Genomic DNA, 20,454 nt, shown 5'->3' on the forward strand with positions numbered 1-20,454 from the left:
ATCGCGTGAAACGGTCATCAACCAAAAGTGGTAGCAATTGTGATCGGTTACCCAAAAGTGGTAGTTGTTTGCTAAGTTCTTTTGTTATGTGGTAGTTTTTTTTGGAACGAAAGCACAAAAATGATACCTTTTCACTATGTACTCATCTACAGAGCCAAGGCAGTCTTCCTATTCTTCCAGGGCAAATAAATCTACACAAGTTGTCTTGATGCATCACACGAAGAAGACGTCTGTGCTATGTGTGTATTCCTCATTGGTTACTGGTTAGTTTATTAGCAAGTCCAACTCAGCTAAACTTAAAAAAGGGCACGTAGCTGGACGGATCAGCTCTATTATTGCCTCCTTGACCCGCTGTTTGGGGATTTCTTCCTCCGCTCATTCTCTTGCAACACAACATCATTAGCTCCTCCTACTATCTACCTCTCCTGCATTCTTGTCTCAGCGCTGTATCAGCTCCTACAAGGCTGCTTCTAACTTCTTCGTCTATGTAAGCTCACCACTGTTCCCATCTGTTTTCCTGTAGGAATCTGGTTGTAGGGTTCCGTTTATTATCTTCGTTGTTGCAAACGGCTAACCTATTGCGTATTTTCCCACTCCAGCAGTGTTCATCCATTGCTATATTCACTGGTTCTTATGTTCTACCTCCGATCCAGAAGCACCTTCATTTCTCCTCCATCATTTATTCAGGCCATTTCTGATAATTGCAACGTGCACCCGGTTCCCTTCGTCGCTAGTCAGCGCTGTGGATGTTACCGGCTGCTTCCGTGTAGGTTGTATTATTCGCTGTGACCAGTACCCATTCATAGGAATTATATCTTTCTTGGATTTGTAGTTGTAGGCGGTACTGCTTTTCGATAGTATATATTTGGGATGAACTGGACCCCCTTGTGCCAGCGATTTGTTATACTGATGGTACCCAAAAGATCCTATTAACATATTCTCACTCAATTGTATTCTTCTTTTGTATGGCCCGCATGCGGGTGCTTGTAAAGAAATTGTTGATATCCTGAATATGGCGGTGGACTTATAGACATGTTTTTTCTGTTTTCTGCTTGTAGGTGTAAGGGACAGAGAGCAACTAAGAAGGGTAGCGTGAAAGTGCAGGAAAAGTGTGCGTCCGTTTGATCGAATGGCTTCTTCAAAGCTTCAAGCCTTCTGGAACCACCCTGCTGGCCCCAAAACCAGTTAGTACCACTCGTACTCGCAGTCTCGCATTACTTTTACACACTTCGTCTCTCTTTTTTTGTTCCCGGCTTTGATTATACACAAGGATAGCTTTGGCTCCTTTTATACAATATGTACGGAAAGTCAACATGGACTTTGTTCTCCTATCGATGGATTTTATGTATTTTCTTTGTGTGTACTTTTAGCTCCAGACTATGTTAGTGTGTTAGGATTGCCATGTTGTCTGCATGTTTTAAATATGAAAATGATGTGCGCCTACTCTGTTTTTCGGTTTCAGAATATGAGCTCAGGCCAATGTTGTTTGTGACTAACATGTACTCTTTCTGTTTCTAAATATTTGTCTTTTTAGAGATTTCAAATGGACTATCACATACGGATGTATATAGACATATCTAGAATATAGATTTACTCATTTTGCTTCGTATGTGGTCATTTGTTAAAATCTCTAGAAAAAGACAAATATTTAGGAACAGAGGGAGTAGAAAAATCAAAATAACAATAGTCATACTAGAGTCTGGAGACCAACAGAAGCTAGAGCCAACAAGTATTCGGACCCCTCCCACAAACACCAACCGTGCTTAATTTACTAGTAAGTTGTCCTGGGCACCACTGATTCTTGTAGTTGCACTACCATTCCTGTAGGGACTCCAAAACACTGTTGTGTGTTAGTTGCGTCAGACAATAACACTTTCCATCATGTCACTGATTATGCAACAGACTGCTGGCGAGGCATCATTAGCAAGTTTGTTATTTGGGCAAATGAAAAAATAGTGTGATCTGACAAACTAGCATGGCTTTTAAAATATGGTATTAGCGTGCTATTCGCGAGACATTGTGCATTGATTTATTTAGCGAGACACTTATCAAAATGCTATAGCACTCTATTTTTTTACAACATTTGGGAAAAGTGGAACCGTGAGACGGGAACTTCCTGGCATACAAAAGCGTATCTAATATAGCTGTTACATGGCACCAAACAGTATATTAGCAGTCTCTGGTTCATCATAGAGATGTAAAGATAAATGTTCATCTCCTTTGTCACTCATGTCTGAGTTTTTTGTTGGTAAGTTTGCATATGAAAATATTGACTTTCTCATGGAATATTAGACTCCTTAAGATATTACATTTTAGAAAATAATAAAGTGGCCTACTGATAAGTACTGCAAATGTTCTCAAGCCCCAAAGAGACTACATCTTCTCCCTCAGACAGTTGCACATCTTCAGCCCTTCTCCTTCAGAAGTTGCACATCTTCAGCCTTTGTGAACTTCATGCTTATTCTTGAGATGCCTGAGCAGCATTTTTGGCTACGTGACGTTTGAATTAGCATTAGACTAGTCTATACCTCTGATTTATCCTTATTTCATGTTGTGAATCATTACTAGTTATAATGGCCCATCCTTGGCAGTTCTTTTGCGCTAAATTGTGATGCATATCTCTTGGACAATGCACAGTGCACATGCTAAATTATAAAAATCACTTGAGAGTTGAAAGGCTGAGACAATAAAAATATGATCTTCATTGCAGTTCATTTTTGGGCTCCAACCTTTAAATGGGGGATCAGCATTGCAAACGTTGCCGACTTTGCTAAGCCTCATGAAAAGATATCCTATCCTCAGCAAGTTGGTATGTTCAAGTTATCCAATCAGTCTTGCTACAGCCTCATCACAGACAATATGTCATTAGTTTAGCGGCTATGTATTCTCGTGTGCTGCTCACATGCTTCATATTCTGTGCAGTTATTGCTTGCACTGGAATCATCTGGTCACGCTACAGCATGGTTATCACACCGGTAAGCCATGGATACTACTATCTTTTTTTTAATCTGCAGGTAATGTGAATTATATATAGCTTAATATTACCTCCGTCCTAAATTAGTTGCCTTAGATTTGTCTTGATATGGATGTATGTAACACGGGAGTACATCCTAACCCTTAACATATTTTTTTGCTTTTAAGAAATTGTTTTTGCAACAATCTACTCATATTGTACTGTTTTAACTTGATGGCTCCCTAGACTGGGCTGCTATTGCTTGTCGAATATATGATTGATATTCCTGTGCCACCTCCTTCTACATGCTATTATATCCGCTGAATTACAATAAGGCGATATATCTGTTGTGAAGTACCTTGATCCTAATTCCATTTGTTACTCGGTGTCGTTCCCAATTATGACTATTGTATTGCGACGCTTATAATTTTTTTCCTTTCCAGAAAAACTGGAACCTTTTCAGCGTTAGCGTTGCAATGTCCGGTACAGGCCTATACCAGCTTTCTCGTAAAATAAGGTCCGTTAAAGATGCTAACTAGCACCTTGTTTGTTGAATGACGATGTCCCAGAAGAGTAAGGAGATGGCATGGTTTCTGTGTGTTGACCTCCTTCCGCTTGCATCGCAGGAAAGACTACTTCTCGGATGATGAAAAGGAGGCCACTGCTGCATCACTCGAACTGGAAGCAGAAATGGCGACTGACTCGACTTAATAATCGACTGGACAGCCTGCCTACTGCCTTGGAGTCGGTTTCATATTCACTCTGGTCCATGGAACGCCAACATTTCTTTGCATGTCAAAATGTATTTGTTTCGCACTGGACCGCGCTCATGGGCATGCAAGCCGAGTAGCGTGAAAAATCCATGCAGCTTTTAATATTCGTGTGCGCAACATTATATCATGTGCAAAAAAAAGGATATACATATTAAATACACGAACCACCTCGATGTCTTGTATCTTGTGATCCAATATGTTGTTTCTGCAAGAAACCTGAACTGCAGGTTATCTAGGTCGAGTCCGTTCATATATATATATGATTGGAGTCGTGTGTACCTCTAGTCCCACATTGCTGTGGCCAACACATGGACTGAGACTTTTGTAAATTTAGCAAAACAATTATTACTTTTACTTGGTTAAATATGAGAGATGCAAGTTTCTAAGCCACCCTGAAAGGCCGTCGGGACAGGCCTATGCCGACGGCCCCCGTCGGCATAGGGCCGTCGGCAAAATATCCGTCGGCGTAGCCAGAAAGGCCGTCGGCATAGAAAGGCCGTCGGCATAAGACCTATCCCGACGGTGTCCGTACATCTATGCCGACGGCCTTGGCCGTCGGCAACGTTATCGCCTAAAGGCGGCCGCCGTCAAGTCTGCCCAACGACTTGTCTCCACGTGGCACCCCTATGCCGACGGCCTAGCCGTCGGCTTAGTAGAAAACTGTGCCGACGGCAAGACCGTCGGCATAGATGTGCCACGTGCCGACCGTCCGCTGCTCATGGGCCAGGGCTATGCCGACGGCCCAGCCGTCGGCATAGTCTGAGATTAAGCCGACGGCCAGGCCGTCGGCATAGTACTTCAAACAGAGATCCCAGTTGCTGACACGTGCGCACCTATGCCGACGGCCGGACCGTCGGCTTAATTTCAAACTATGCCGACGGCTGGGCCGTCGGCATAGGTGCCCACGTGTCAGCAACTGGGAGCTCACGCTGGCCCTATGCCGACGGCCTAGCCGTCGGCATAGTTTGCTTTTAATTTTTTTTTCTTTTTTCTGTTTGTTTTCAAATCAGTTCAATTCAGATAACATCACATATATAACAGCACATATCAGCAGCACATATCAACGAACGTAAGCATAAGCATCATGACAACAATAGATCATCATCACACAAGCATAAGCATATCAACGAACGTAAGCATAAGCATCATCACACAAGTCAGCTAAATGATCATCAGCACACACAAGTCATCTCAAGCATCATCATCACATCTCAAGCATCATCGAGCACCGCGGAGGTCGTCACCGCCAAGACGGCCAAAGTCCAGGTCATCAGTGCTAGCGGCAGCGCTACCGCCTCCGCCTCCGTGGATCGGAGTGGTCGGGCTCCGTGTCTCTGGAGTGCTGCGAAGACCACCGCCAACGGTAGATCCACCTGTTCCCTGCATGTTGAAAAGACATATGCACGGGATCTATGACTGTGTTGAAAGGCATGACATGCTTTGGGTGAATAGATTGGGGATGAACTAACCAGCGAGGGGCCAGCGTTCTGTGCCACAAACTCCTCAAAGCTCATTAGCATTGGTTGTGCTGGAGGGCATTGTGCTGTAGGGAACTGAGGACACCTGCCGGCCGCCATATCCTGAAAAGCCTGCTGCATCTGGCTATCCCTCTGCACTTGGTGTTCATAAAGCCTCTGATGCCACGCCATGGTCTCCTGGCGTGTGTACTCCATGTAGGCCTACGGTATGACATGATGGAACTCATAAAACTACTAAATGCGGAAAATGAAGTGAGAAATGAAGATAAGAGGGAAAATACTTATAGATTGTTGCTCCTAAAAGAGGGACTGTGTACTAGTCACTGGCTGGCTCGTGCGCTGGCTCAGGCTCGGGTCGATCCGACGAAGCTGTGTGTAGGAGATACTAGGAGTGATCACAGCATCGAGAACCGCATCCCGACCGTGCTCCTTGGGCCCCATCCTCACCACCGCCATGTCGTCCAGAGGCGCCGCAATGGGGTCAGGTGTGTCAGGATGTAACTCCAGATACGCTTCGGAGTAGGCCTTCTTCCTCCCTTCGGTCTTCTTGCCGTAGTACTTGGGCTCGCCAGGCTTGGGGTCCTTCCGCGTATGGGCGATCTCCCACGCCTGCATGTGTGAGAGCGGCCGCTTCAGTTTCTCCTCCTGCACCACCAAACAGAGGTTAGTCATACATAAGAAAGTGATGGTAAATAGAAGAAGAAGAATGTTTAATGGGGATAGTCATACATTAACTGCCTTGTGGAGATAGTGGTTTCGGTTTCCCTGAGCATGTACTCCCTCCGTCCCTCGGTTAGCCTTATTTTGGGTTCTCATAGCCGCCCAGGCTCCAGCCTCATCACACCAAAGATCCACCAATGCCGCCCAGGACTCGTCTTTTCCATAACACCAATTTGGACACACCTACATAATAAAAGCATAATGGCATGTAGGTGTGTCCAAATTGGTGTTATGGAAGCATAAAGCATAAAGCATAATGTACCACAAGGTAATGAAAGCATAATGAAAGCATAATGAAAAATCTTTTATACTTACCGCCAAGAACTCGGGCCTCTCCAAGGTAATGCCCATCCTCCGCACTTCTTCCTTGGTCATCTTCACACCAAGATAGTCGTGGTAGTATGTGGAGATGGCCACATAGCGCACCTCGTACTGCATCTGGCGGGCCTTCTTCTTGCATTGGCGCAGCACGATCTGGTCCGCTCTAGCCCTGTGCTCCGGAAGAACTCGATAGAATTTCTACAATCATGCATGAAACAAGAATGGGAGAAGCCATGAGTTAAATCATTCATGAAACTAGAATGGACTTGTGCTTCTGAAGAGAACTCACCCAGAAAGTAGTGATCACGGCCTTGGCATGGGTCTCATGGTCCGCGTGGCGGGCCGCTTCCCAGTGGTCCCAGCTCGTGGCCAAAACCCGACGGTCCGGCTGCCTGACTGGATCAGGACAGTACAACCCCGGCCAATATAACTTCAGCAAGACGGTGATGAGGCCGTTGGGAATACGGACCCGTTTAGAATATATCCAGTTGCTGCAAAAGAATGAACTATTAGCATGTGACAAGAAAAATAAATAACAACCGGAATAAGCATGTGACAAGCAACATAATGAACCACTTACTCTTTTCCCGTGGGCTCAATGAGCCACTTCTGCTCCTCATTAGCAGGAACCTGCTTTGGTAGCTTTGCGTTGCCACGCAGCCACCCCTTCGTGTCAACCCCCTTCCCGTCACCACCATCATCCCCGCCACCACCCTCCTCCTCGCCTGCCTCCCCCTCCCCCTCCCCCACGCAAACACTCTGGAGCAACATCCGGGCCAGACCCACAGCAAGATCCCCTCCGTGTAGACCCCACGCGTCCGTTTCCCCCCTCCAGGTGCCGGCGGCGGCGCCGTCCGTGAGGGGGGGCACACCCCGGACACGCGTGCCGCCTCTTCAGACATGCCACCACACCACCCCGCATGTATGAGGGCCCGGTGCCACGCTCCGGTGGCATTGCTACCCCTCCCCCCAGGGCCCCCGTCCCGCCTAACCCTGTAGCGATTGACCACGCGATCTAGCCCTTTGACTTTGCACGGACGGGCTTTGACCAGTGGACCTCCCCACCCGGTTGTGTTAGGTCAGCCCATAGAAACAGTTTGGAGCAACATCCGGGCTAGACCCACAGCAAGATCCCCTCCGTGTAGACCCCACGCGTCCGTTTACCCCCTCCGTGACACGGCGATAGCGACGTTCGTAACGGGGGGCGGCAATCGATATACCATCGGGAATGTTTTTTTAGATAAGGCATAATTATCTTATGCAAAAACAAAAACTAAAATAAAGTAAAAATAAAAAATAAAGTAAAATATATGTATGCCGACGGCAAGGCCGTCGGCATATCTGTGCACACACGCAGGTTATCCCGCGGATCGATGACGGGGCGTGGCACACGGATCGATGACGTGGCGAAGGGGCCTATGCCGACGGCCGTGCCGTAGGCATACCTCTGCCACAGATAATATAGAAAATTAAGTAAAGTAAACATATGCCGACGGCGGGGCCGTCGGCATATCTGTGCACACACGGATCGATGACGTGGTGTGTCATACGGATCGTTGATGTGGCAGAGGGGCCTATGCCGACGGCTACGCCGTAGGCATACCTCTGCCACAGATATGCCGACGGCCGCCGTTACCGCCCGTCGGCGTAGGATAAACGCCGTCAAGCGTCAGCACTGACCAGGGAGTTGGGCCCGGGATATGCCGACGGCCTGTCCTATGCCGACGGGAGCCGTAGGCTTATCTCGGGCGGTCCCGACGGCCACGTCTATGCCGACGGCGCCGTCGGCATAGATCAATGTATGCCGACGACTTTTCTACGCCTACGGCCCATCCTTTGCCGTCGGCATAGGTGCGGCGATGCCGACGGGCGCCGTCGGCATAGATTTGGCCGTCGGCAAACCCTGTTTTTCTGGTAGTGAGCTAAAAGAACATGTGGCAGGCTCCCGCAAAGCCTTTGTCGAGTATCATGACACATGTACTCTGCAAAGCGCCCGCCATGTGTAGCGTCATCTCCGTTTGATAGCTGTCAACCCACTTTATTTTACCGGGTATGTTCATCTAAAACTCGGTGAAGTCTTTGCCGAGTACCTGACATAAATCACTCAGTGAATCCCACTTTGCAAAAAAGGTGTATGCCAAGAACCTATTGCCGAGCGGATATGGGACTTCGCAGAGTACCTTTTTTTGCAAGAAACTTTCTGATCTATTCATTTTCAATCATGGTAGTACAACGAACACTAGAAATAATAAAAATTATATCCAGATCCTAGACCACCTAGATACGACTTCAAACACTGAAGCGAGCCGAAGGCACGCCACTGTCATCGCCCATCCCTCACCGGAGCCGGGCAAAACTTGTTGTAGTAGACAACAGATAAGTCATCGTGCTAAGGCCTTATAGGACCAACGCAATAGAACAACAACCAACGCCGATGAAGAGTTGCGTAGATCAAAATGATCCAATCTGAAGACACTCGAACATAGACGAATGACGACCAGATCCGAGCAAATCCATCAAAGACAGATCCGCCGGAGACACATCTCCACACACCCACCTACCATGCTAGATGCACCACCGGAACGGGGGTTAGGCGGGGAGAACTTTATTCCATCTTCAGGGAGCCGTTGTCGTCTTGTCTTCCTAAGGACACAAACTTTAACAAAACTCGAAGAAAGCTGTAAAAAAGGAGCCCTCCTGCCGGCACGGACCGGGATCCAATCCGCTCCTATGACCCTAAGGTCACCAGAGGCGAGGCGGACCGGCGGCGACGCCGGCGTGAGGCAGAGAAATCCTAGTTTTTGGGGAGGCGGCGGCCGTAGGGAACGGATATATTGTAGAACTCGTTGACTTCGCCGAGTACTCATGGTACTTGGCATGGCGAGGCAGATCGGCGGCGATGCCGGCGTGAGGCAGAGAAACCCTAGTTTTTAGGGAGGCGGCGGCTGTAGGGAACGGGTATATCGTAGAACTTGTTGACTTCGCCGAGTACTAATGGTACTTGGCAAGGAACGAGAATCTAATAGTGATGCTTGTTAAATAAAAACAGAGAAGAATGTCGAAACTACAATATATACACTGTTTTAAGTTTCAAAACAACAAGCATCCCGATCGGTGCACAACCAAAAAGTAAAAAGAAAGTGACAGATCTCCAAGGGGGCAAGCAGATCTCCGATCGAGGGATAGAATGGGAGAGGGGGAGGTTCTGCATTGGCACCTCGATCTGGCAAGTAGAGTATTAATGATGTACTGATCGATGGCGAGCCATGGACTAATTAGCATCTCCCCCCAAAAATACCATCAAGTAAAAACAAAGGCTCCCGCGCGATGCATGCGCTTAGTAGAATAACACGGTGCTGCATCACGGTGCTCCATGTGATTTTGACCAAAAAAATGGCTTGCAAAAAAGAAAATGCTCGCTGTGGACTGGACAGTGGTAGATCTAGCTCTATAAAGAGGCCACCGTGAAGTCCACCCGTGCAGCGGCGGCCCTGGCGCTGACGCCGGCGGAAGCATCGTCCTGCCCCCAAGGAGATTTCCCTGGAGATTTCTATGTCAGAGAAATCGACGGTGGTAAGCCCTATGCTCCTATAATCCAGATCTGCTGTGGAATATTATCTGAAGATTTGATGAGTTGCCTGTGTGAGATCCGTGACAAGTTCGCGGAGCGGTACCCGGTCGAGTTCTTTGATGCTTTCTGCCCTACCTCATGCGGCACCAGCACTGCTCACGAATCTAATTAATCATATGCATTGAGACCTCCGTTTCATTTCCCTGCATTTTAGAGTCTAGCTGGTTGTCTGGCTGTGATCCATCCATGGATTTGGCCGGTCAAGCTCCCCTGTTTGTGTCCTTTAAGATTCCACTAGCAAACATGCTCATGCGTTGTAACGGGAAAAAACAAATGTAATGCAAATAATGCGCACATCTATCTATTTACAACAACACACACTGTGCCTAGCTAAAGAACCCGTGCATTGCAATGGGGGATAAACAACAATTTTGTGAGATCATCCATAGGAATACACATAACTGCGGAGGCTATGAATAATATTCACTGAATATGTTAAATGATTTCCTTTGCTTTTTTTAGTTTCATCGCCGAGAGCATTTTCAATGTGTTTGACAACTATGTCATGTAACCGAAAATTCCAGCGTTGTGGAAGTAAGAGGGCATGGAGTTTGGCGCCGTGCAGCCGTACGCCAAAATTTGAATTGCAACGTAGAGAGGTACTTCAAGCATTAGATAACAACAATGGTACTGAAATGTGACAAATCTATCGAGAATTACATATGTTGCTTCACGAATTTTAAAAGGTGCTAGTCCTTCCAAATATATCCTACTGAGCATCAATCCTCCTGATATAGAATTTCGACCAAATCAGATTAGAAAGCACAGGGGAACAAATAATACAAACTTTTCGGCATCTACAATCTGAATAAATAAATACCAGCTTGTACAAAGCGTAGGACTTTGAACAACCCTAAACCTGGCCCAAAACCATGAAAGCCCAAAGTTTATGTACTACTTCAATTTCATAGCCATTCCCTAAATAAAAAAATGCATAGCCGGGGTACAATTTAATTCATAGTTGAACAACAGTTCCTGCATCAATATTCATGTACTGAAGAATATGTATAACCACAAGCCCCAGTCTGCAGCAGTAATAGAATGATGTACGATCCTAAATATTTACATGTTAACAAAGTGGCTGATACTTATCTGATAGCACCCAGAATAATTGTACTACAATGACAATCTTGTGCACTACAACTTGCAAAGGACAATTGCTCTGCTCTTCTGAAAAGCAATGTCGTGACCGTTTTAGGCACTCATTTGTTCAGAGCTTACAGAGAGCATATACTAAAGAACATATAGAATTAATAAGTAGTAGCTGATGACAGATGCAAATTAGACTGTAGTATGTACCTCAGGTCAAACGTAATTCCGGCGGACGGTGTGGAGTAGAAGTCGACGGTGTACAGGCACGGCGATGTCGGAAACTTGCGGCACGGCAATGAGCTAAATAACTACAGATTATCCTAGAGAGTTAGAACACAGAAAATTATTTAACCTTGAAATTAGAATCCAAATGGTTCAGTGATGTCTTTTTCCCTTGATGACAGATGCAAATTATCTCAATATAAATTGGTAGTATTGAGTGATGAGACTGTAGCAATAACAGCAATCAGTAGCGCAAGCTACATGTCTGTTCTCTATCTAAGTGAGCATCAATCAGTAGCATCATACATTATACAAGAAGCACCATACATCTATCTAAATGTGTAGCAATCAGCGCCTCTCTCTTTGCCCTCTCTGTCTGTCATCTCTCTGCTCTCTCTCTCTCTCTCTCTCTCTCTCTGTTCCTCCACCGTCTCTCTTTTTCTCCATAAGACCAGATCAGCAGGCGTTCGAACCTTGTCTCTCCCTCTCGAGCAGCAGTAGCCAGCAGCAGCTCCAGCAAACACACACAGTCAACTACAAACAACAGGCAGCGCCCAACATGCCGTTCTTTTTCTCTTTCTTTTGAATAAGATGCTTGCCATTCTTGATGCCCAAGATCGGGCTAATGCGGCCTGAGAAGTAGGCACACCATGGACGTGACGCTAGACGCGCATGCAGCTGGTCAGCATGGTTTGCCGCCTGCGTGTGCACCATGCCTCGTACACCACGCTTGCTGGACATAGCTGCTGCATGCCTCTCACGCATAACCGCCGCCACCGCAAACCTAGCACGGCCGCTGCTGTCACCAGATATCCATGCAACAGAGAGAGGAAAGGCTGGAGAGTGAGCGGGAGATGGACGCTACCTGAACCGCGGCCGTCGCCCTCGATCGTTCGCTAATGACCTCGACCGGTGTTGTCCAGCGCATGATGCGGATCCCCGTGTCACGGCTCCCGGCGGCTCGTCTGCCTAACTTGATGGATCAGGCGATCCATCCGCGCTCTCCCGTGGCCTTTGTTCTTTCCTTTCCCGACTTAGCAACAACATCGACCTCTATTTATCTCTCGATCTTGATCTAATCTTTTCTTCTCTCTGTCTTTCTCTCGACTTGAACAACGGAGAAGGAGGCTCAAAATAAGGACGCGAGCATCAGGGCGTGCATACTGGCACCTCCACGAGCGCGTCCGTGCAGCCGCCGCTCCATCCGCTCTCGCACCTGTAGGGCTGCAGGACCGAATTAGGACAATGACGAACGAAGAAAAGCTTCTCAACGTGAGGAGATCGAACCCCGCTCGCTTACCAGTTTTTATTACTCCTTCGTAGGATTCCCATCCGGACAACACAGATGGCAGGAAGCCCACACGGGAGTCTGCGTGGCCCATAAGTAACTCTGTCGGATATGCAAGCAATAGCCAGAGTTTATGTAGATCGACTTTTAAATCTGAGCCATCAATCTTTATGATTAACATAAAATCAACGGATATAAAGAAGCGACGTATGGAGAACCATGAAAGCTTCCTCCCTTTAATATTATTAGGTAAAGACAGCAGCGGCTGGTACTACTTCTCCTACTACTACTCTTCTAGCTAGCACTTGGTTGTAATTTATCGTCCTGTTTGCTCCTAGCTCCTATTACTATACTGTAAGAGTGTCAGTTTGTATTGTTCTACAGTATTTGTAATAATGGACGTGCGCGTGTTTCTTTATCAATTGGTTGTCCTCTTCTGGAGTTGATCGCCATGCACATGACAATGTTTACCTTTTAAGGGGAAGCCGTCATGGCGCACTTTATTGATGCTATGTTGCACCATCCATGGTGTTTTGTTCTGTGGATCAACAAGCTCATCGCCCTGCTACATTCTATTATACTGAAGCAAATCGTTACCGTAGTTATAAGGCACGTTTACATAAGGCTAATGGCAAATTCATGAACAACTGAAAGCGAAAACATTTGCAACCGAGATACATCCTCTCCTAGAAAAAAAAAAGTCAACTGGCTCATAACAGCTGAGAGGGAACAAATAAGGGGAATGCAATCGGCAGCGTCAGGCGGTGCGCAACATTGCATCAGGAGTCTTCACCCCAGCTACTACATGTTGTGTTACTACTATGCGCCATCATAATTTCACAAACTAACTTTACTCGTAAGGACTCTGAAGGCTGCTCAATCAGGCTCGCTTGCTGTTCATCTGACCCAAATCAAAGCCTTTCGGGGATGACTACGCGTCACTCGACTGAATAGTTTTTGTGACCAGTCGATTCTTTGTGAACCCTTGGATCTTGATCCAAGGATCTGCAATCATCTTCCACCTCATACTAAAAGCGCACTGTTCATCTTCTTTGTCGGGCCGAACCGCAAGCCTCCGCCGCCCGCGGCAGGCGGCGCTTCGGCGACCGCCTCGCCGCCCCGCCCTCCCGTCGACCTCCCCCCACCGCCAGGCTTGCCGCCGCCCCCGGCCATCCCTCTAGCTCCGCCCCAATCTAGTTTTCTTCTCCGGCGAAGCCACACCACCGCCGGCTATTACCGCCCCCACCCTGAACCCTAAGATAGATAATGGGGTGATGACGGCGAGCCCATTCCTTCTCTCCGGTGAGGCCCTTCCTTCTCCTTCCTTCTCCTTCCATGATTCGAAGATCGACTGACCCAAACTTGAAAAGTCAGTCGACTGAAATCTAGCTAAACTGAAGCCTTTCATATGGGGTTGGTTCCGTTTATAACATGCTATTTCTTTAAAGAAAAATCGAGGCAAAGCTATGTAAGCGTTGCATTTGATCTATTCTCGCAGGAACGAAGTAACACCACGTTTCTAGGCACGAAGATTGCTAGCTATTAGATATTCGAATCGGCAGAACGCGAGAAAAGATACGTTCGAGATCGCCTCCCGTGGAGACAACGCTCTCGTGTAGCACGGCCGCCGCCGGCGACAACACCGTATAGTGTTTCTTTTTTTTTTCGCCTCTTCCTACGCCATGCGCCGATATGATGGCGACGACGGTGACGCACTCCCGTGTGGACACATCAGTGGTGTTGATGACTAACCTGATGCTCGTCGCTGAGATATGAGTCAGATGCAATCGCCGCGTTAGACCATGCATGGATGTTTTCACAGAAAGGCACGAGCATAAAATAAGGTGCTATCCATTATTCATTTTCTTTGAGACTTTGACTAATCACGGTTGCATTTTCACATGCGTGTCAGAGATGAAGGCAGCTGCATGCGCTTCTTCTCCATGCAAGGCACGTCTACTCTGCTCTAATCTTCTCAAATGGAACGGCGCATCCTCATGAAGGAATTGACGTGTGTGTCTCCCGTGACCGGCTGCCCCACTGTTGCTTATGCAGCGACTTAAATTTCCAAAACAACAGGGTGTATTCCTCCGGTAACGCTTGACCACGCGAGGGCCAATAATTTGAGAGGGTGTTTGGTTTCAGGGACTTTTTTGTGCTGGGACTACAACAAATCCCTAGCAAACCAAACAGGGGGACTTTTCTGGGATTTTTTGCTAAAAGTCCTTAGAAGCACCTTCTTAAGAGTCTTTTTCAAAAAATCCTAGGGACTAGAAAAAGTCCTAGGACTAGAGAACAGACACCACCTGATTTGAAGTACACAGACATTGGGATCAAGCAAAAATTTCCTTATTGTAGGCTGTTCATTTACTCGTACTCTGTTCAGAACAAGTCAACCTATACCTTTTCCAATTTGTGCTTACCTGTGATTGTGAATGAGTTAGCACCGATTTATATTCTTCTCATATTTCTTTATGCATATATTGTATTCCATCTGTCCTATAATGTAAGACCTTATTACACCGCTGGGAAAACGGATGTAATAAGGACGGAGGGAGTACTTGTTTGTTTGATAATTTTTTAATTTCGGAATTATACTATTTTGCAGTACTGTATGTGCTACCCTCTAAAAAAATGGATGCTCGCATTATCAGAAAAATATGGTATGTATGCGGTTTTTCTTTTTGTGGGGGTATAGCCACTTGTACGTAGCAAGCCGACTCCAGCCTAGACTCCAAAGCTTACACAAAATACAAGTATATGGGGTGTTTGTTTCCAGGGATTTATTGATTTAGGGACTTAAAAAAGTCCCTATAAGTCCCACCTAAACCAAACACAAGGGACTTATTGGGACTTATTGTGGTGATTTAGAATTTATCAAATAAGACTCTTAGGGAGGAGTTTATTGGGACTTATCCCGGGCTGGACCTACCCCGCGTCGCTCCAGGCTCGTTCCCCGCACGCCGCCTGCCTCTCGGTCCAATCGCCGCCGCCGCCCGGCCTCTCGCCCCGTCGCCGCCCCGCCTCTCGCCCCGTCGTCGCCCCGTCGCCGCCCCGTCGCAGCCCCGCCTCTCGCACCGTCGTCGCCCCGCCTCGGTTTGCCGCCCCCGCCTCGGTTCTTTCTGCCTCAGTTCGTTGCAGCGGTGCCTCCAATCGCCGGACAGGCCCTCTCCTGAGCCTCGTTGCAGCGGTGCAACATGGACTTATAAGTCCGTGTAAACAAACAGGTAGGGACTCGGAACTTATAAATCCCTGTAAACAAACAGGTAGGGACTTATGACTTATAAGTTGGGACTTAAAAAAATCCTAAGACCTATGAAACAAACAGGGCCTAGACTCAAACGCTAATCAATAGGGCCAAGTATAGTAATGCTAGCCGGACTAGACTCTGACCCTGGACACGTACTGCACCTCACTCAAACTAGTACTACTCCTTTATATGGAAAAACACTAATGTTGTCAAGATTATCTCTAGAAGGGGTCGTGGAAGAGCCAGCGATCGGACTGGAGCAGCGTGCGCCCCTCCGGGTTGCCGTGGACGACGAGGGCCAACAAGGAGGAGCCTGCCGAAGAAGTGGACGAGGGACAGGAGCGCTAGCAGGCTGGTGACGAGGGCCAGCAGTGCGGCCCATAGCTCGAGCTCACTACTAATAGACACTAGTAGAGTGCCCGTGCGTTGCCACGGGCTCTTGAAATAGTTTATCAGAGTTACATGTTAAAATGCACACATACAAACAATATAACACAAACTGAAGTCCATTATTGCAATGTAACAAGCTGAGTGATGTTACAACTTAACATCTATTACAAAAAATAATAATATCTAGATGATGCGCTTAAGAAATTCTTTCACAATATCAGGAAAGTTTCCTCTAGCTTCATTCCCGCGATGTTTTAGCAAGTATAATAAAAATTGCTTCCTCAATTCATACCCATCTTACAGAAAAAATAAATGTAGTTAGTATGAAAAAATCACAGAGAAGGTCTTAAAAAATGTAACCCACAATACTCACCGCGCAAACCGGCTTAACCAATTCTTTACCATTCCACCAGAGCATAAAATGAAAAACAAAATAGCCAGACACATTCCTGGAAAACTTTCAATTAATATTATAAATAATATAATGATACGAAAAGTAAATATTCTTATTATGAATTTATTACCCGTCTATACTCGTTGGAACACCGGCCGGAAACAAACGATGCCATTTAGATATATCAGAATTCCACCCAGGCAGCTTTATTTCGAGTGCTTCTTTGAAATCTCTTGAAAAACTTTTTAATTTCAGTGAATGCCTCAAATTTTTATCCTCTGACAATTGTGATGATTGAATAGGATCCATAATATGTAGACGACGTGCCTCTTTGTCGATGATGTACAGGATGTATCGGCCGATGGATGCATAGGGAAGATAAATCTACAAGTGGAGCTATTAGAAACAAAAACAAACCATGATAACAATGGTCAAAATATTTTATTTACCTTATTGCAAGATGAGATGTCGGTCTCCATCCCAGACCAGCTATCAAATAATGTTGCCAACGTCTGGATAGTTTCCTTCTCACAAAACTTCTGACCTCGTGTTGAATCTAGCAGCATGGACTAAGTAGAAGAAAAAAAATATTGTTTCAACATGTTGATACTAATGGCACCTAGAATGAAGAGTTATGGTAACTTACACAAAATCGTAGATCCATGTAGTGTATAGGAGGGTCTGTGAACAATACTCCCTCGTCACATGATAGCATAAGCACGGCGGTGTTGAAGCAATCATTGTCCATGGGCTGCTTCATGTTAAGTATGCACTGAAGTTTCTTAAGACTTAAGCTCATTGGATCGGGTGTGGAGCTCCGGACCCACACCTTCCTGTAATTTGGATGGTAAGAAGAACAATAATATACATCCGCATATTAAATATTGATACATGATACTTACTCCAAACATCCAGCATCATTGATCGACATGATGTAGCTACAGAGGCCGGCAAGTATTTCGCGTTGGTCCGTGGGAATGATAGTGATTGGGGCGGGACGTTTCTCTTCGACAACGTCAGATGGATTATCCAGGATCTCAAGATCAGAATTAGCATGGAGCAGACAAGTTTCTTCGCTAAGAGGTTGATGGTACACGGGACATCCTTTTAACTTATTAAGCTCTGAATCGAGCAAAATAATTGCTAATTTTTGTCGAAAATGTTTCATATCCTCCTACAAAAAAAATTTGAAAACAATTTATAAGATATTTTGATAAAACATTATGAGATAATGTATAAAACCTAAATACCTGCGTAAACTGGTCTGACAGTCCATGTGGTGTCCAGTATTCCATATAATTTAGCATAAACAATCCACATGATATGCTATAATATTATTATAAAATAATGCTATAGAATATCACACAGATGAATCTAAAAACAAAGTATTGAAACAACTGCTTACCCATCGGTTTGTATTGCCTCCTGAATTTGCTCTACAACCGTCCATTTTGTAACATTGAGATCAGGCCACTTATGACCTTTGATAAACTCCGAACTATGCTCTGCAAGTTTCAGCCATTTCTCGAGCCCTAATAACTTTTATGTATATACGAGAAATGTTAAGGATAAAGTCAAACAAAATAAATGCTAAGATGAGAAAAGAAATAGATAGTTACCGTAGTAGAAAGGTCATTGCGTTTGACATTCTCACCAAGTGAGTCCAATACTTGGATCTCTCGTTGTTTGGCGTTGGCAACTGCTAGATACCAATGGTAGCCCGGCATGTTAATCGGAATGAACAACTGGTGTAAATAAGATACAAGTCACAGTCACAATTAGATATAGTTATTAATAAATCATTAAACATATGAACTAAATAAAAACAATCCATAATTATATGCATGGATTACGAGACAAAAACTAACCATATCTTGTTGTAGATAACTATTAACATGACGCACGATGCGACGATATTTTGATGGGTCTATGTCTCTTTCCCCGTCTTCTTTTATCTGGCCGGATACAAACGTGCTAATAATGTGTACCTTTTCACCCGCCCTGTCTTGTAAATTCTCATGAGCAAGCATGCAATATATGTAAGCATTTATCACCTGCAAACAATATTTAAATTATATTTATACATTATGATATTATATATAATCAACTAATTACAAAGATTGTGCAATTGGTCTTACACCATCATGTAAGAACATGTCATTTTTAATAAGGCATTCCAAATCGTCAGTTGCTAACATGGCATCTCCAATGTCCACAAACTGGGTATTCTTAGGGGCAGACTTGATTGATTCGATGACTGTAATATCTCTAGGGGTACAAACATAGTCTATGAAATTCATAAAAAAGTGAGCTAGCTTATTAAACAATAAAAGCCAAATTAGTTGAATACAAAAGATAATATCACAAATAAATGTTGATAATAATATAAAAAAATACCTTGTGGGATAACATGTAAATTAGCATCCTTTTTTGGTTTATTATGAGATATAACCTCTTTAACGTGATTATGTTGTGAATTTCCGGCCCCTTGCAGCGACATTGCATCTGAACCCTCAATGGATTCTTTCCGTGCATCTCCAGAGTCCATATCCATGTATACTATATCCTGAAAAAACAAAAATATAAATACACCATTCATTTTATCGTATATAACATAGATACAGAGTAAGGTTAGCTATATGCACCTCTTCTCGCGGTGTTTCAGTGCGGTCTGTCATCGTTGCATCCGTGCGTATGTCGGAACCCATCAATTTATATCTATGCTAAAATATATTTAATATTTTTTACTACATCATAAAACTATATATAATATATAATACAAAACAACTGTTTTATCTGATAATAAGAAAAGCATTTGGTTATATTAGAAAAAAATGCTTGTTAAATCATTTTACAAGCAGAACAATTCGGGGAAAACAACAATCTATAATGTTCATATAAGTTAGTAGGCGTTTAAAATTTCTTAAACTATTTTAAATTAAATGATAGGCTATGGAAAATTGACAAACAGAAACTAAAACAAACAACCCAACATTAACAAAGTTTATTTGTTTCATCTATATTTTTTTGTGATACCCTTAATATATGTAACAAGCATAAAAATATTTATTTTCATGAACCAGGTTTATATATATAGAATTTTGTTTATTTACAAATCAATAATTACGATTTTTTGTTTAATATCATTTTGTGAGGTACAAAAAAAATTACAAACAAAATCATCCCAGCATTAATAACAAGAATACCATGATGAATTATATATGATGAAATATAAATGATATTTCCTACTGCATCATATTATTATATGTAGTATATAATAAACCATTTTGATATTATTATAATTATATGTAACACAACTTATTCGTATGCAAAAATGTTGTTTAAATAAATATTATGAGAAGCCAAATTTATTTTATATTATATTTCCTAATAAAAAATATTTGTAACACAACTTATTGGTATGCAAAAAATAAAACCAATTTCATATTATTAGAAATATATGTTGTTTAAATAAATGTCATACGCCATGTTCCTAATTTTTTTTCATAGTTTTCAAAAAATGTTCATGATATTTGAAAAATATTTTTGCTTTTTACATAAATGTTCTTGATATTTTGATTTTTCATAATGTTTTTTTCAAATTATGCAGGTGTTATTGTTTTTTAAATAAAACTGATGTATATTATCAAAAAATGTTAGGTATTTTCAAAAATTCTTCCTCAAATTCGAAAAAATTTAATTGCTTTCTAGAAATTTTTTATGGATTTACCTATAAAGGTTCTGACTTTTCAAAAATTGACCTGGATTTTAAAAAATAGTTATTTTTTATTGAAATTAGTTCTCAAATTCAATACAATGTTAATATCTTAAAAACTTGTTCACGTTTATGAAAATATTATGGACTTTTTAAAAAGGTTACGATTTTCAAAGTTTGTTCTTAATATTCAAAAAATGTTTGTGCCTCTAAAGAACTGTTCACAC

The 20,454-nt window shown here is 43.9% G+C and overlaps 2 protein-coding genes across 4 annotated transcripts; one reads left to right on the forward strand and one right to left on the reverse strand.

Moving 5' to 3' along the window:
* The first annotated feature begins 339 nt into the window (after positions 1-339).
* Positions 340-3,908, forward strand: LOC125523761 (mitochondrial pyruvate carrier 4-like). 3 transcript variants are annotated; one of them, XM_087534708.1, is made up of 7 exons: positions 344-487; positions 603-770; positions 1,059-1,184; positions 2,711-2,809; positions 2,923-2,975; positions 3,397-3,470; positions 3,580-3,908. In XM_087534708.1, exons 3-7 carry the CDS (start codon positions 1,130-1,132, stop codon positions 3,662-3,664), a joined length of 366 nt encoding a protein of 121 aa, XP_087390834.1. In that variant the 5' UTR covers positions 344-487; positions 603-770; positions 1,059-1,129; the 3' UTR covers positions 3,665-3,908. The 3 variants fall into 3 exon arrangements, with proteins under 3 accessions (XP_048544787.2, XP_087390834.1, XP_087390833.1); XM_087534707.1 differs by having other exon boundaries at positions 345-487; positions 600-770; XM_048688830.2 differs by lacking the exon at positions 603-770 and having other exon boundaries at positions 340-487.
* A 12,608-nt stretch (positions 3,909-16,516) lies between these two features.
* On the reverse strand, positions 16,517-17,680 carry LOC125527324 (uncharacterized). The gene is made up of 5 exons (XM_087531488.1): positions 17,415-17,680; positions 17,159-17,345; positions 16,962-17,081; positions 16,840-16,896; positions 16,517-16,567 (listed from the first exon to the last, which is right to left on the reverse strand). The coding sequence occupies exons 1-5, from the start codon at positions 17,678-17,680 to the stop codon at positions 16,517-16,519; spliced, it is 681 nt and encodes a 226-aa protein (XP_087387614.1).
* Between the last annotated feature and the right edge of the window lie 2,774 nt (positions 17,681-20,454).

The sequence above is a fragment of the Triticum urartu genome, chromosome 7A, assembly GCF_056163025.1.
Source record: "Triticum urartu cultivar PI428250 chromosome 7A, HENAU_Tu73, whole genome shotgun sequence".
Lineage (NCBI taxonomy): Eukaryota > Viridiplantae > Streptophyta > Magnoliopsida > Poales > Poaceae > Triticum > Triticum urartu.

What these genes read in the sequence shown, in the direction of transcription:
- LOC125523761 (XM_048688830.2), top strand. Translation starts at nt 1,130, where the DNA reads ATGGCTTCTTCAAAGCTTCAAGCCTTCTGGAACCACCCTGCTGGCCCC. An exon ending in CCCTGCTGGCCCCAAAACCA is followed by an intron (nt 1,185 to 2,710) that starts GTTAGTACCACT and finishes TCTTCATTGCAG; the next exon opens with TTCATTTTTGGGCTCCAACC. An exon ending in ACAGCATGGTTATCACACCG is followed by an intron (nt 2,976 to 3,396) that starts GTAAGCCATGGA and finishes TTTCCTTTCCAG; the next exon opens with AAAAACTGGAACCTTTTCAG.
- LOC125527324 (XM_087531488.1), bottom strand. Translation starts at nt 17,680, where the DNA reads ATGAAACATTTTCGACAAAAATTAGCAATTATTTTGCTCGATTCAGAG. An exon ending in ACATGGATCTACGATTTTGT is followed by an intron (nt 17,082 to 17,158) that starts GTAAGTTACCAT and finishes TCTTCTACTTAG; the next exon opens with TCCATGCTGCTAGATTCAAC. An exon ending in ACATCTCATCTTGCAATAAG is followed by an intron (nt 16,897 to 16,961) that starts GTAAATAAAATA and finishes CTCCACTTGTAG; the next exon opens with ATTTATCTTCCCTATGCATC.